General features: G+C 44.2%; 1 protein-coding gene across 1 annotated transcript in view; it reads left to right on the top strand.

The window, feature by feature from the left end:
- The window catches only part of LOC8036004 (protein unc-13 homolog B), a 281,470-nt gene that overhangs the window by 213,065 nt on the left and 51,398 nt on the right, over window positions 1-17,007 (top strand). The window contains exons 13-16 of the mRNA XM_042288825.1: window positions 3,683-3,757; window positions 5,016-5,235; window positions 8,481-8,601; window positions 11,340-11,551. Coding sequence (XP_042144759.1) covers window positions 3,683-3,757; window positions 5,016-5,235; window positions 8,481-8,601; window positions 11,340-11,551 — 628 coding nt within the window. The remainder of the gene's footprint in view (window positions 1-3,682; window positions 3,758-5,015; window positions 5,236-8,480; window positions 8,602-11,339; window positions 11,552-17,007) is intronic.

Genomic DNA, 17,007 nt, shown 5'->3' with positions numbered 1-17,007 from the left:
AACAGTTGAAAGTGAAGCGCGCCTGTCCTGTCGTCCGTGTTTCATCGTTGTCCCGGTTTGTTCGCGCTTTTTTGCCTTTTATTCTGTAACGGACCAACTAGCCCAAACTCAAGTTTAAATGCAACCAAAAATTGTCCTTTTTCTTTTCTCCTTTTCGTGAAACGGTCCAGTCTCCCTGCGCACCCAAACCTTTGCCACCTATATGTGTATGCCTTAAGCGCGAAACACATGTACGACGAAACCGTCCGATCCGACGTCCGACCGCGCAATACGACGGTCGGAGGCGAGGGTTTTCAACGCTCTCCGATGCTACGAAAACCCTCGCCTCCCAAGGTCATTCCGGCAGTCCGCACGTCGGATCGGACGGTTTCGTCGTACATGTGTTTCGCGCTTAAGTCGGTTGACTCCGATCGGGCGGTTAAACGCTCTCTCGTGCTATTGGCTCTCTACGCCACCCAGTGCACAAGACGGCGCGTCTCACGAGTCACGACCCATTGGCACTTTGGCGATCCTATAGACTGACCGGCGCAGGACGTATTTGCTCCGTTGCGCATCTAGACAGCGCCACCGCTTCGGGTGACCTTGTAGACACGAGTTAACTCGTGCTTATTATTCGCAGACGATTGAATCTTTCGAAGAAAAAAAAAACGGGTTATTGCGCGTGCGCAGTGCTGCCCGAACCTGCTGTTAACAAACAGCGTGCAGCTTCGACGCTGCGTGTCACGTAATGTGACCTTCGGAAGGCGTGCGCAGCGACGCGTAGTCACGTGATATTTTCGCATGACTGGATTGGCTGGTGGGATGGCTCGTAGCGTCCGCTCCGGTCCACCGTAAGTGGGATGCTGCTTTCTAGGCACCGAATCCAACGTTCACGTCTTCGAAATGGCTCGCCTATGCTCCCAGGAGCCAAACGGAGTTGGCGCGCTTGTCAACACAAAGTTAAAGAGCCAAATTGATTTTTTTTTTTTTTCTTTTGGGTATGAGTTTTTGATATGACCAATGCTCCGATATATATATATATATATATATATATATATATATATATATATATATATATATATTTTTTTTTTTTTTTTTTTTTTTTTTTTTAATGGGGAGGAAGTTTAGGATTGCATGAAGTGCTATGCATAGAGTTATTATAATGTACGCTAGGGGTTCAAGTGGCGCTAGTGTGCTGACGCAAATTGAAGCAGACAGCAACCAGTCGAAAATGGACTTCCGGTAATGCATTTCTATGGGAAAAAAGTGAGTGCATTTTTTCCCTGCGCTCGATCATAAGAGCAAATATCGTTCACTGATGAAGAAAAATGCGCTAACTAAAGCAATTACACTTTTACAGTGTTAATCAAGGTACATGCTATTCGGTACGACCCAAATAACCAAAGTGTTCCGTGTTAGTTTCCGGCGAAGAGACCTGTCTGTTTTTTTCTGTTACTTCTGCTCTTCAAAAAAAAAACCCAGTCTCAGGGTAAACGACGAAATGGTTGACAAAATGCACGCGCGTTTTCCCATAGGAATGCACAGGAGCACCGCAAAAGTAGACTGGTTGCTGTCTGCTTCCATTTGCGTCACGGAAGTCGCATAGACACTAGCGCCAGTTGAAGCTCTAGCATACATTACAATAACTCTATGGTGCTATGTACCTTTTATACTCTGTGTCATCCCCTTCGTGTTCGGGGGATCGAATACGCGCGAGTGTGTGTGTGATATCTGTCCGTTGTGAAGCGTCTGTTTCTGACAACTTGTCTCTCGATTCCCTTCTGACTTGTGATTTTCTCTTTCCATCTTTCCTCTTTCTCCCCCCTCGCCCTTTTGTGTCTCTGCTCGGTGCGCTTCGCTCTGCAAAGGTGCTCAAGGTACTCCTTTGAAATACTCTTTTTTTTTACCCCCTTCCATCTTTGATCTTAAGTTTTCCGGTTCTTTCTCGAAGCTTTTAGTTTATTTTTTATCGCCCGCACTCATCTTTTCGTGTCCCCCTTTTTTTTTTTTTTTCCTTTTTTTGCTTCCCGTTTTGAAATTTAGTCAAATTGGTTTTCTTTGTTTCTGTTTGCTTGGATCGTCCCATTTTGGAGCCGTTTTTCGGGGAACGACGCTTTCCGTCCCTTGTTTGTTTTGTTACAACGCATTCTTAACACTTTTGTTTTGTCTACTCTTTATTGCGTAATACGCTTTCGAAGCGTCGTTGATTTTTTTTTCCCCCCCATACTTTTGTGGTGTCTTTTCCCCGAGTGCTCCTTTAAACTTTCTCAGATTCTTTTGTGTTCGTCGACAACGTCTCCCTATACTCCCAGTTCAACTTCGTACTTCATCTTTTTTATTTATTTATTTATTTTTTCTCAGGCGCTTCGTGCATGCAGCGTTCTTTTGGAGGTGTCGTTTGCATCTTTGGTACTCCCCATCTTGCACCTCTTAGGCCCCTTGGAAGTGCCTGCTCTGAAATGCCGAATACGCCCTTTACGTGAACTTTGGACCCTCCCTCGGTCTCGCCTGTTTATTTTCTTAACCGCCATCCTCCAACCGCCTTCTGCCAACTGATTATGCGGCGTCTGCGACGAACGCTTATCTTTGCATTGTTTTTTTTTTATTTTTCTTGTCTTTATTTTTATTTTAATGGCGTTTGTTGCATTTGAAGTCACTCTGCATTTGTAACGCGGAAAGCGTGCGCCGCCTAAATTGAAAAACCCCCAAAATCCGTAGAAAAAACAGCAGACACGATGTTTTGGTTTTTTTAATGCCAGATCTGGCGCCGCTTCCTTTTCTCTCTCTCTCTCTTTCTTTCTTATTTTTGGGCCAACAAGTTTGTAACTGCGAAGTTGAGATATCCGTTTTCGAGCCCAAGAGACTTGCCACTACATCGCGGCGCTATTTTTTTTTTTTTTTTTTTTTTGAGTAGATGTGTTTTTTTTTGTTTTTTTTTTCAGGTTTTTTTTTAGCTTTTTTTGACTACGACGCAGCTCAGCTAGGGTATGACGTCACTACCTCCGAAGTGCATAGTCAAGAGGGGAATTGGAAAACATAGGTTCATGTCACCTTGTCCGTTTATTTCTTCCCTGTCTCGGGGTTCGAACTACGACATATGGTCACGTTTGATGCATCGTAACCTTGGTTACCGATTCCTTGGTTGATAAGGGCTTTAAAAAAACAAACAAAGGAAACTAAAGTCCTCAATTATGTTTTGTAAACTACAAAACAGATGTGTTTATTCAAGTGCTTAATGATTGAAGTTTCTTAAGAACTGTCGAACTCACTCAGTAGGATACAAGTATCCACGTTAGGAGTTTTGGCAACAGAACCCAATTTCTGAACCCAACGCTTAAAAAGGCAACTTTCTGTTTTCATTCTGTTATTGAAACTGTATTAAACATTAACTTTAGGATCTACCTATAGATGCTTAAAGATGCCACATTTTCCGCCGCGCTTTAGTTTATGCTCGGGCGTAGTAGGGCGTATGCCTTTCTCTCTAAAGGCCCATTCACATAGCATTGTTCGCTTACGTTTTCTTACGTTAAGTCACCGGTACGGTACATCCACGCCTCGAATGTCGTGTGCAAAACTATACTTCTTGAATAATCGTCATGCGAAAGCACGGATGTCCCGATGATCTTTGGCGCAAGCGGACATAAGCTGTCGTGACATCTGTCGAATGGTTTGTGACACACGTAACCCTTCCCCGATGGCGCAGACTATGGCTGCCACTAAACGGAATGCCGGATTGACTTCAGCCGTTCCTCGCCAGTCGCTCAACGACGAAGAACTGGTACGTCCTTCTCCGATCTTTACCAGCTTTGGCGTCGTCGTCCTGTACGATCCTACCTCGACCCTTTTAGATTATACATTTGGTCTGGAATCTTTTTTAAGATTACTTTGTTTTAAGGCACTTTTTATATATATATATAACTCCTACATGGATCAGTGTTGCTCTTGGTGCCATAAATTCGCATAAGTTTCCAGACCAGTTAGTAGTTCGTCTAAGAACTGGGATACCACACTATGGCGCCTAAACGCATCTCTGACTCCCGTGGAACGGCGTTAACGCACCTCACAGGAGCCACTGCCAATGTGACTCTACAGATCGCCGCCGTCCTGACGGTGGCTTGCGAAAGCGACGCTGTAGTGGACGAACGGGCGGTTGGTATCGCCGGTGTATAAGCTGGGCGTCCCAACCTCCGGTTTTCGGAGTTTCCGTGGACCGACTGAAGCTTCGGCCGCTGGGAGTTCGGACGGATGGATGGATGGATGGATGAATACGGCTGAGCCCTTTGGATCGGGCGGTAGCTTACGCCACCTAGCCATTTTGTTTTACCATTTAAGCTCAGAATATTTAAATGTGAAATCTATATTCACTCCGCAGTGCAAAGAAAGTGAGGCTATGAAACCCCCTTGCCATCAGTGGATAAGAAAATACCTAGTTTTCTCTCGATTTCTGCCACCATTCACTTAATCTTTGCTTGGTAATCTCTACAGTCTTGAAATCCACTCTCCCTTCGCTGTCTCTAAAACCCAATGACTTTATTAAATCTTTATTAAAAAGAAAGGACGCGCTGCGACGGCAGCGACACCTTTCGTTCGCTCGTCCCTTTCGTCGGAACTTCTACGACCGACCGCCAGGATCGCGACGTTCGGCGGCGTGACGCGCTCCGGCTTCCGTGACGTCATTCGTTGCCGCTTCCGGTTCGACTTTCCACGTGCACCGATCGTAGACGCGCTCCAGGCACCGTGCCTCGGTCCTACGATCACTGGCAGAGCTAGAACGACGGGGTGTCTCCAGTGCCTGACCTCCAACGAGCCCTCGTCGCCTTTCCTTCCCGCATTGGCTGGGGAGTGCGTGCTCAACGCTCGCGAGACGCCGAAGCAAGTGTGACCGACGCTAGGAAGCTCTCGCTGGAGGCGGGACAACCGGAGAACCTTCGTGCCGTTCTAGCCCTGCCGGTGACTGAAAGTGCCTCACACCTCGGAACGAAGCGAGGGAACGCACTACAGCGAATTCAATCGGGTTGGTCTCCCCCGGCGTGCAGAAGACGCACGTGTACAAGAAGACGCTGCAGGCGCTCATCTACCCGATCTCCAGCACGACGCCGCACAACTTCCAGTCTTGGACGGCAACGTCGCCCACGTACTGCTATGAGTGCGAGGGTCTGCTCTGGGGCATCACCAACCAAGGCCTCAGATGCACCGAATGCGGCGTCAAGTGCCACGAGAAGTGCCGCGACCTGCTCAACGCCGACTGCCTTCAGAGTAAGCCGACGTCGTCGCCTATCTTGACATCTTTACACGTTTGCAAGTCCGGTCTCAGGGCGCCGCCATCTTGCCCAGGGGGGTGCGCTTGGGCGCGGCCATAATCCGATTATGACGCCTCAGCAAGGCTTCGTAATCGGGTTAGGACGCGTCCAATAGGTGAGCGGCGTTTGGCAACTTCCGGTTCCTTAGGAAATTTTGTTTAGCTGTTGACAAGTGGCGACGATAATCTGCAAGCCTGTCTAAGCATGGTTCTGAAAACTACAGTCTGGAGGTTTCAAAATTATGCTTCCACAGGCTTCCAGCTCATTGTTGTGCTTGTCAATGGTGAAACAGAATTTCCTAAGGAACCGGAAGTTGCCAAACGCCGCTCACCTATTGCACCCCAGCGAGCAAGATGGAAGCGCCCTGAAGCCGGACTTGCAAATGTTAGTCAGCCCCAAATGGGCGTCTGCTGTCTCAGCCGTAGATGACAAATTCAGCCAGTGTAGTACAACTGCTAGCCTGAGGCCTTTAACGTGCATCACGCGGTGAACATGCACGGCCACACGCCGTTACGATGCTCATCCGCACATCCAAGTGGGCAGGAGTGGGGATTGAATCCAGGATCTCCGGGTTCTGCAGCGCAAAAAAAAAAAAAAGCAAAAAAAAAAAATTTTTTTTTTTTAAACGGTTTAGATGGAAAAAGGACTCCATAAAACGATTTTACAACGAAGAAAAAAAAAATTTTAGAGCTATATTTACGGCGCAAAACGAATTTGTAGTTGGCGCCCGCGGGCACCGCGGAAAAGTGGTTCGTATTTATCACGTGACTGGTCTTTATCACGTGGTGCTTGTGCTCTTTCGGGAGCTTCCTATGGCCTCTAAAAGTAACTTATTCATCTTTGTTTGAAGTATAACAAAAAACCAAGACGAATAAGTAACTTTTAGAGCCCAAAGGAAACTCCTGAAAAAGCGCAAGCAGACGTGATAGACTTGTGCGCCGGTCAGACGACGGCGGCGGCGCCCCGAAGCAGACGAACTTGTGCGGCGGCGGCGACGGCGGCGTGGAGAAACGCGTTGAAGCGGCGTTCGCACAACGCTCAGCGTGCGGCGGCAACGCAGCGCGGCGGCGCGCGGGCCTACCACGTGACCAGCGGCGGCTCCCACGAGCGCCAACTACAAATTCGTATAGCGCCGTAAATATAGCTCTAAAATTTTTTTTTCTTCGTTGTAAAATCGTTTTATGACATCCTTTTTCCATCTAAGCTGTCAAAAAAAAATGTTTTTTTCCTTTGCATGTGTCCTTTAACACAATCGGTTATGCGCATTTTCTGCCGCAAAGATTAATGGCTGTTACCGCGGGGAAATTTGTTACATCTTTAAAAAAAAAATAGATTTTGTTGTCTTTCGAATGTAAAAGTTTATTCGCGCGCTTGCGTTCGCGTGCCCGAGAAGCGTGCTTCTCTGTGGTACATCTGTGTACTGCGGGGAAGCCGAGAGATGGGAGGGGCCATCGCGCCGATGCGGCCGCTCCCGCGAGTCTCTGACAAATGAGCTAATTTACTAGCGCAGCAAGTGTTGGTAATATTTTTGCTTCCTTCAAAATTTTGTGTTTTTTTTTAAATTTTGGTTTAGTGAGATATATTGATATTCAATGGGATTTTTCGAAGTGAATTTGGGATATTTTTTTTATAAATAAAATTGCCGTCCCACTGCTATCATGCAATGTTGGTAAAGTTGAAATTTTGGAATGCGTGCCCAATGAACATTAGTTTTGGGTCAGTGGCATATTCAAGATTTTATGTAAAACCTGGTAGGATTTAGGTATTAGTGAAATCTATCGTCGTGCAGCTTTCTTTCCCAAAATTATTTTGACTGAACTAGCTGGAAAATAATTTGTAAGTCATGCGATGTCGCCAAGATGTCTGCAGAAAACTTGAAGCAGTTGAGGGATTTTTCAAAAATGTGCATAATAAGCGTGGAGAAAATGTGTGCTTTATGTTAACCAATACATGCAGGGAGGATTAGGGGAAATAGGGAAATCTCGGAAAGTGTTACTTGAGAACTTGGGGGAAAACATAGGGAAGTCAAGAAATTTCACTAATATGTGCAGGGACAAAATGGTAAAAATTGACAGTATACTTAGGGAGAACCGGAGGAGGTTGGGAAATTTGGTTTACAGAGTTAGTATAAGCCGGAGAAGTCAAACTTTGGCTTTTACATGAAGGACTACCTGGAGTACTTGTCTAGGGACATTCTGGGGAGGTTGAATATTGTATTTAGAGAAATCTTCAAAAGTTGTGGGGAATTTTGTTTGAAAATTTGGGGAAACCGTGAGAAGGAAATTACTTGTTACATGCGTGGACAGCCTGGGGTGTCGACCAATGCCTTTAGGGTAATTTGGGGGAGTTAGGAAATTTGACCCCTGGAAAGTCAGGAATTTGTCTAAAACAGTTGGGAATAACCTGGGAAGTTATGTATTTTGAATAAACATTCAGGGAATTCCTCATAAAACTGTGAAGTTCTTACAGATTTACAGAAATATATGAAAATTGAGGAGTACTTTTAGTGACTCAGAAAACTGCAGAAGTTTTAAAATTTAGCAGTTATATATGCTCAAACAGCTTGAGGAGTTTGCCTCATACAGTTACAGAAGGTTGGGAATTTATCTGAAACAAATAGGGAAACTTGGAGAAGTCAAGGAATTTGGCTATACATTCAGAGAAGACCACAGGAGCTTTGGATGGCTAATACATTCAAAACAAACTCAAGGACATGAAGAGAAGTAGTTGGACAGTTTGGATAAGAGTCTACAAACCTTATTAGATTGCCTAAAACATTTAGGAAAAATCGTGAATTTATTTGAAACAATTGGGGAAAATCTGGAGATATTGGTGTATTGTGTTAAGCAATCGGGAAGACCTGTAGGAGAGGTGGAATCTGGCTAATACATTCAAAACAAACCCAAGGATGTGGAGAAAAGTAGTTGAACTTTTTGGGTAAGAGTGTGCCAACCTACGGAATTTGCTTTGTAATCTAGAGAAAATTGGGAATTTAGCTCAAATGATTGGGGGTAACCTAGAGAACCCAGGCAATTTGCCTATGTAATCAAAGGAAACATCCAGAAGCTGTGGAATTTGGCTAATACATTCAAAGTAAATCCAAGAATGTGGAAAAAAGTAGTTGAATGCCTTGAATAACAGAGACTGAACAGCTGGGGAAGTTGGAGAACTTCAAAATGGCTACTTCATTTCTTACAACAGGGGCAGCGGAGAAAAGCACGAAACACGGAGCCGAAGACAAAGCAAACAACATCATCATGGCCATGAAGGAAAGAATGAAGATTAGGGAGCGCGATAAGCCTGAAATTTTCGAATTAATCAGGTATGCCCTTTCCATGGTTTTGTTCTTTGTTGACTTTTCTGTGCTAACAAGACTAACCCACTTAACCAAACTAATACTTCCTGGCATCTAATGAGCTTTGACTGTTACCTTTTAAACTATAAAGGGGAACAGCCTTCAAAGGAAAATTCTCCCTTCAGGCTGTGGGACTCTTTAAGAGCCAGCTTAAAAATTAAAATGGCAAAGTCTTGCCAGTAACTAAATTTCTAAGTTGAATATATTTTTAAGTGCTTCATTTTCATGAATCATATTGTGTATGTTGTTTATTATCGTTGAAGCTTACAATTTTGTGTTTTAAGCATAAAAAGGATGATGATTTGGTGTGAGGAAATTAGAATGTCTATGAAATGGAAGCATAGTTGTGTTCAATATATTTGGGGTCTATGTTTCAATAATTTATTTTGTGTTCATATTTAAACATTCAAACATATAACAGTGGTGGATCTATTTTATATTAATATATAGTGGGATCATCTTAAGAAAGTCTGTCCTATGTTTAAAACTAAAAGTAATAGAGTTCCTAAAGTCTCTTGTATTTGTTAAACATTTCATTAATGTTATTTTATATTATCACTTTTATTGTAATTATATTGAATTTAATATTACGTTAGTGATCAACAAGTCAGTTATTTGGTTTTGATTAGCACATTTATTGTAAATATTTTGAATCTAATATTAGCTTTGTGATCAACAAGCCAGTTGTCTCCCGCCCGTAAGTAAGCTATGGTGTTTTGGGCTTCTGGTACAATAGACTCTTTTCGAAATTCAGTGCCATCTGGTGGTTCGTAAAGCAGTTTAGCTTTTGCCATATCAATGGCGGAAATGAACTTGTATTGGCACCGTCACTTTTGCAAGTCAACGGCACGCGAGGAATTCTTCAGTGTGAGTTCTTTCTCGATCACTTTCAGTTCGATGGTGACCAAGAACCTGCGTTCAGAACAAAGCTCCAACCCACTCAGATGCCTCGGGAAAATTTTATACACCAAAATGCTTTGAAGCCAATTGTGTGCAGCCGGCAGATTGACTGAATCTGAGTTATTAGAAATGAACGCTTACGTAGCTCTTGTGTTTCATTCCTACGTCGCGTCGTACTGACCCCTCGGATGTACAGGCCTTGCATCATCCGCTTAGAAGCATCTTCAACGTCTTCCTTTATGAGTCGTTAGAAGGCCGCCATTGGTATGGCACAGGTGCCTTTCCACAGATGATGATAGCGATCAAAGTGGCCAGACTGAATTTCGGAAAGGGTCTATTCCTTTGTGTATATCTATGCCTAAAGTTATTATTCATAATACTAGCTTTCATTATTTGGGCAGTGACAGATTTCAAAAGAGGCTGGGAAAGTTGGGTGATTGTTTAATTGTGGCTAGATGTAGGCACAAACTGTCGAGGTCATTGAACCAAATTTTCCGGAAGTGCACTCCTGGTCATTTTTCGCCAAGCTTGTACTTAAAGCGGACAGGGCCTGTGTATACACCGTCTCACTAAAACTGTGTAGTACAGCCAAAGCTACAGGGGAGAGAGTGTATCCCAACCTGTTCAAGAGAAGGGAAAGGTGGAATGAGGGAATCCCAGCTTTTCTCTCCCATTCCTCCTTTCCCTCCTCTTGAGCAGGTTGTTGTATACTCTCTCCCCTGTAGCTTTGGCTGTGCTGCGCGGTTTTAGTGAGACGGAGTATAGACCCCTTCACACACTTGCGACCTCTTAGAACCGGGTGCCTTGGAACCTCTTAATATCTCCTACAATGAGAGGACACACTGGCACCATTCCGGTAGCGGTGTAAACTTAGCAGTCCAGCATATTTTTTATTTCTCTTGTGCAATATCCTTTCTTTCTTGGCTCGAAAAACTTTTCTCAACGTTCTAAACGAGCCTTTCTTATAGGTATTGCGTACATTTGACCTCAGAAATCCCACAAAACCTTCGCTCTTGTGAAATGCAATGCTAGGGTCACTGCATAGGTGGCGCCAGAGTGCCAGTTTGTTCTCTCGTCCTAAGAAATTTTAAGAGGTTTCAACAGGTCTCGTCTCTCTCAGTCGTACTCGGCTGCACGAGTGTGAACGGGCCTTATAGGTAAAGTAAGTCTGGTAACACTGAAAATGGAATAAACTTGGGGAAAATTGGGAAATTGGCAAAGGTTTGAGATGCTGGGAATTTGAGCAAAACTTAGTCAGACTCAAGACAGTTTGCTAGAAAGTTTTTCCACTGGTTCCAGAGGAGAAGCAGAAAGTAAAAGAAATAAATGGCTGAAAGAAAACAAACCAAATGCCCTGTTATAAGAAGTGCATGATCCTGTTGGGCCGTGAAATCTGCTCGGACCAATTTTATTCTTTAAGCTGCATCATGAAGCTTCTAAGACAGCATCAAAGGAAACTTCATTTTGTCTGTGCAGTACTGGTGGCCAAGAAAATTGATTGAGTGGTTTGTAGAGTTGTACTGGGACATATTACCAAAATGCAACGCAACACTTTTGTGCCGCCCAGTTGTGCAAAGAAAACACTGACAGGGCTGTTCGTATCAAGAGTTGCAGCATAACTTTCTGGCATTTAAAATGGAGGAATGTAATTTCTGTTGACTGCAGAAACCGATAACCTTTTATGTGCAGGCCACTTACATTATATGGAAAGCCGTGTAGACGTTCCTTAGGTGCATCTGGCACATTTTTACCACACCAGCTCTGCGTGGGTTCTCAAAAGACGGCCCTTTTGCTTTGTGTTTCAGCGAATGTGTAGCGAGTGTGCTCAGAATTTTTGTGATAGCTGTTCTGTTGCAAACAGTCGTGCAGCGGTACAAACCTTTGTGGACTTTTGTGTGGTGCCGCTTCAGGGAAGTGTTTAGCGTGGATGTTAAGAGCCATGCGGGCCACCAGAAGGCGGTAAAGCAAAGTGTCCTTGACGGAACGTCCAAGTGGTCTGCCAAAATAGCCATCACTGGTAGGTACAACCGACACGTGCACCACTCCCTCTGGAGGGCATCCTTCTTTGTTGAGAACCACAGAGGTCTCGCTGGCAGGAACCGCCACATCTGCCGGCTTTCACCGAAGATGGCTGTGACAAGGTTGATCTTCTGCGAGCTATTTTTCAGATCGGGGGAAACGTCAGAATAAGAGGAGGTGGGGATACCGTTTAGAAGACAATGCCTTGGCAATGATTGAGGCCATTTCGGTTGTCGGGAAAGTCTAGACAGAAGGTTCTTGACCTATGTTGAGTGGCAGCTTTCAATGCTTCTGTTCCATTTTTGTCGTGTACTCTGTAGTTTAGGTTCTGCAAGATATTTTGAAAATTGCTGCTAATACAGTATTGTTGACTGTGCTGTAACCTGTGTAATCAACAAACTTTGCATAGGAGTGCAGTTTTAGGAGGCATTTTTTCATGTAGTGCTTCAAGTGTAGTTTTAGTATATAAGTTAATCTCAGTATATGTCAGGACTACGGCTACTTTACTTGGAGTAGATGGCATACTTTTCCAAGAGAAGCATGACAGCCGACCTCATAGTACATTTCTAAAATTTTTCCAAGTAAAAATGTTGAAAGTATTGATGGAGTCATTTGGCTGATTGGCTTACATTGGCTTTTTCAAACCAAACTCTGCATTTGTTCCTTGCTAATGTAGTGCACTTAATTTTAACTGCACTCATTTCTATTTCAGGTGTGCAGAAAGAAAGCTTATCTGAAACGTATCTTGCAATTTCTTAAGTGGACATTTTGTATAAAATGTATTTCTTAAGGGTACATTTTGTATAAAATGCCTTAAGTTAAAATGTATCAATTGCTTTGAACTTCAAATACCTTTTACATCAATGCAGAATCCCTTTTAGAATAACTCCACATACAGTTTTATCAACAGCTTGTTACTGCAAACATTTTTGCAGAATGTAGCCCTGGTCTTTAGTGTAGATGCTGCAGAGACATAAATAGCTGTGAAGCGTTGACCAGAAGTGTAAGTGGCCGAAGGAACACTTGGTCTACTTTTGGTCAACGCGAGGCATTCTTTCCATTGATAGCGTAGACCAGATCCCGTAAAAGTGCATCTGTCATTGCCACTCATACTCTGAGCTTCATGCAATGCTGCCAGAGCACATCTTGCAGCAGACTAGACCTTGTCACAGCTTTCTTTGGAACCTAGCTGGCTTCCAGACATGGCTTTTCCACCAGTTGAGCACACACACATTTCCAAACCTCCAAATGAAAGCGTCAAAGAACGCTGAAACTCGAAAGAATCCGAGAGTCGCCAGAGTACACCACCTGTGGTGCCTGGAACGAAGTCCAGCCTGCAATGGCACGCCGCTGCGGAAGGTGTGCTACGTTTCCCCCCTGCCTGCCGAGCGAGAGCCCCTGTGACGTGGTGATCATGGTGACGTGATTAATGTGACGTGATTGCTTACCCCCGCAAGCTCCCAACGGTCGACGCTGGCGGCGATTCCTTTGTGGGACCTGTGTGACCTCCCGCGTTTCCATGTTTGTGGTTTTCTTTTTTTTTTTTTGTGTGTGTTTGTCGCTCACGTTGACATGGTTGTGGTTGGTGCTGTGCTGTGTCATCCTCTTGTGTGCCCCTGTGTGGAACTTGTGACAAGTGAGCTTCGGTGCGCATCACCACCACGCTGCGGCATCGCTTGAGGGGTCGTGGAGCGCTCCGGGCAATTCGTTGTGGCTATCTGACATCATGATTCGCAATGGGAAAGTTTGGGGATGACCTCTGGCGTCTGGCTTGACATTTCATCTTTCGCTGTTTTATTCAACGCTCTTTGATAAAAGCCGTTGTGTGAAATTCTGCTTTGTCGGCTGCGCAGTAAAATGGAGTCAGAACTCGTGTGGTGGTTGGCGAAGTTTATGACTGCTTCACGATACTCGGGAGAAAATGATCTGTCTGGAACAATCTCTATCAGTTCTGCTAATTGTTCATTTTTTTTACAAAGAAGCCTGCTCAATAGTGGAAAGATTTTATCTTGCATATAGACTCAGTTTTGAGGAAAAAATTCGGCACAATTTGGTCTCACCTTACGTATAGCAGAAGAGGTCTGAAATTATGAGGCAATTTATCTGTAATGTTTTAGTAATAGCTTAAGATTATTGTTAATTTTTGGAGTGCACTTTAGAAGAATAGAAAAGGGTAGTTCCTGTTTGCCTAGAATGGGCAGTTCTGAGACCAACACTTTTATCAGGCCTCATTGTTCTCATTGAATTGGGCTTTGTGGCAGTCTTATTGGTTGTATAGCTGGTTTTAAGTATTTCCTCTAGATTTGGCCAAAGAAACTTCAGGTTGGGTCACATTTGATGCCATAGTTTGAAGGGCTTTGAGTTTGGGTTCGGAGCGAGACTTCATCTAGCTTATTTGAGTTGGATACAGGTTGAACTCCCTGTTACGTGACAAGTGCTGGAGCACACTAGTCAATAGGAACACTGGCATCAGTTGGCCTGGTTTTAAAACTTGTAAATGGCTGTTCACTGCAGAGCGAGTCATGTAAAGCCTCCCTCTCCTTACTTCATCTTTGGATGGTTCTCTGTGAAAGGCATTACTGGAAGTTCGTGACACAGTGGACGATTGCTGGAAGTGGCCGTCGATACATCAAGCATCCGAAAATTGACATCCTTCACTGCTCCACGGCCCCTCGACATTGCGATAGGTTGTGGCAACATTGGTTGCGACAACGCTAGCTGTGGCGGCGACAGTAGTGGCAGAACTAGTTGAGACAACATTAGTTGCAGCAACATCAGTTGTGGCAACATTAGTTGCGGCAGCATCAGTTGCGGCAGCGTCAGTTGCGGCAGCGGCAGTTGGGGCAGCAACAGTTGCGGCAACGTCAGTTGTGGCAGTGTCAGTTGTGGCAACGTCTGTTGCGGCAGCGTCAATTGTGGCAATGCCAGTTGCGGCAAGGTTAGTTGCAGCAGCAATAGTTGCGCTAATTTCCCCCGGGCGACAACAGGAACCCGGTATGTCCCTCCTCGCAGCGCGCCTCACAAGGCAAGCCCCCCTTTCTTTTTGTGTCCGGTTGCTGTTTCAGGCTGACTTTCTCGATTGACCCCGACACTCACATTGACGCCATCCAGGTGGCCGAAGAGTCCATCTTCGAGGGCACTTCCAAGTGGTCGTGCAAAATAGCCATCACAGGTATCCGCGTCAGGCCCTTGCAACCCCCTCTCTCCCTCTAGGGGCCAGGTTTTTTTGCGTTTGGGGATCGCTCCAGGTACCCCCCTGGCATATGTTTTTGGCTCGGCATCTCTCTTTCTTTTTTTTTGCAAGTGGTCGCTTAGATGAGCGCTGGCTGCAATGCTCTGCTTTGGAGCTCCGAATGTTCTGTGTTTTAGAACTTGCTTCACCTTTCTAGAAGCTTTATTTATGTATTCTGTACAACATTTCTGCAAGATAAATCAAAGTTTTGCACTGCTTTAGATTGGAAAGATTGGTGGGGGAATGTAACTTTCATAGCTCTTATGACCCTACAAGATACAGAATTACTACTCTAGAGTGTAGGTGAGGAAAAAAATTGAAAATTGGTTATCTGATGAGTAAAGAAAGGTTTCAGATCATTGGCGGTCATGTACCTTCCTTGCTAAAGAATCTTAATGCCGCTTTTCATTTCTTTCAATCTTCAGCTGGTTACAAACATTCTGTGGAGTGTTACTTTCAATTAAATAATTGTGACATACCTTTGACCAGAAAGTATTAGGGATGGCGACACCTAACATGTCCTACTGTATCGACTGAATGTGTGCCTTTTCAAACAGTACAGTTACTAACTCGTCAGAAGTTTTGAAACCATTGAATGTGAAATCATCTAAAGAATCTGCAGGTCACGAAAGGGAATACCGATGCAGCTGCATAAAGCACGGCACGAGCTCTGTTTGGTTTAAAGTGTCGCAGTCTTCGCAGCTCAACCGCATCAACACAGAACATTCGGGCTCTAGCGCAAGCTAGTCTCTCGGTGCAGGCTTTGAGCCGCCATTCTTTTTGTTCCTTTCAAACCTGCAAGCCAGTCTTTTTTTTTTTTTTTTTAATCTTGAGATTTACACACTCGAGTAGCCTCCAAGTTAGCAGCACATCTAGAGGGTATGTTTCTAAAGGCATGGGGGATCTCTCAACGGGCTCTTTTTGTGGCTAGGCTCCCTCAAAAAGAAACACACCGGCCATTGGCGATGGCCTCTCCTTTCCTCGAATGTAGTGGAGCCAATCTCCTCCTTAAGGCAGCGGTCTGCAGCACGGCATGGGACTACTGTTGGTGGATTTTAGAACAAATTGTTGTCCACCAGTAGTACGGTTATGCACTCTTCGTCGTATGGGCGGGATGCACCTGGGCATTCAATCCACCCTCACAATGAATCCGTTCTTGCAATGACTATCTTGTAACAGCTGTCTCATAGTGGTTATCCCTCGGTGGTTATCCCATTGTGGTTATCTCGTATCAGTTAGCTTGTAATGGCCATCTTGTATTGGCTGTTTCTTAGTCACTATTTTGCAATGGCCATTAAGAGAAAGGCTTACGTTTTGTGCATAACTAGTAAAAAGTACCAGGAAAGTCAGTGTATGCATTTTTTTTGAGACAGCTGTGTTGGGGAATCGGTGTAGGTTGCAGAAGCTTGTGCTTTTGGATTTAGTCGATTTTCTGCGCTTCCAGCTGAGAGAAACGTACCAGGAGATACTTGTTGCCACTAAGAATACTATTGGATTGAGAATATGGTTGCTGTTCTTATTGACACATTTGTATCTCCACACCCAATTCAAGGGTACTTGGTGTCTACCAGCTCATGTGCGCTCTCCTCATTACCTATTATATATTGCTGCAATGATAAGGTGCTTTGATGTGCCATGCTAGGAAAATAGACGTCTTCATTAATGGCATTGCCCACTACAAAGATCTGACCTTTTCGAATATGCATTGCAGTAGGTCACCTGGACAGGCTTATGTAAGCTGAAGCATTTCAAACCGTCCCAGAAGTAAGGCTGGGGAATTTTGGTTTGCAGTTTGCATAAAAGTATATTAAAGTCCCTAGATTTTTTTTTACACGTTAGTATAGGATATAAAGAAGCTGTATTTGTATTCATACTTAACAGTAGTAATAGAGCTTTTTTTAATATGAATGCAGTCTGCCTCCCTTTGCAAATTGGTTTACTTTGAAGATTGCAAAATTTGAGGAATAGTTATAAGTCTTTTTTTTTTTCTTCCAACAGATCTAGATGTTTAGGTTTCTTTTTGGCTGCAAACATTGTGGGATAGTTTAATGTATTTTCTTGTTTTTTTTGTTTTTTTTCCTTACCTCTAACAAAAATTTGAGCATTGTGTCAAGGAAATACTGTGCTTCTGTGGCAGTCTCACTTCGGCCAGTTAAAATGTCTTCAGTGCCAAACCGAACACAGTACAAACTACTCTTGTTTACTTGAGGGTACCACACTGG

This window comes from Ixodes scapularis, unplaced genomic scaffold (genome assembly GCF_016920785.2).
Source record: "Ixodes scapularis isolate PalLabHiFi unplaced genomic scaffold, ASM1692078v2 PGA_scaffold11__112_contigs__length_91849675, whole genome shotgun sequence".
Taxonomy (NCBI): domain Eukaryota; kingdom Metazoa; phylum Arthropoda; class Arachnida; order Ixodida; family Ixodidae; genus Ixodes; species Ixodes scapularis.
This window is presented reverse-complemented; position numbering and strand designations above follow the sequence as displayed.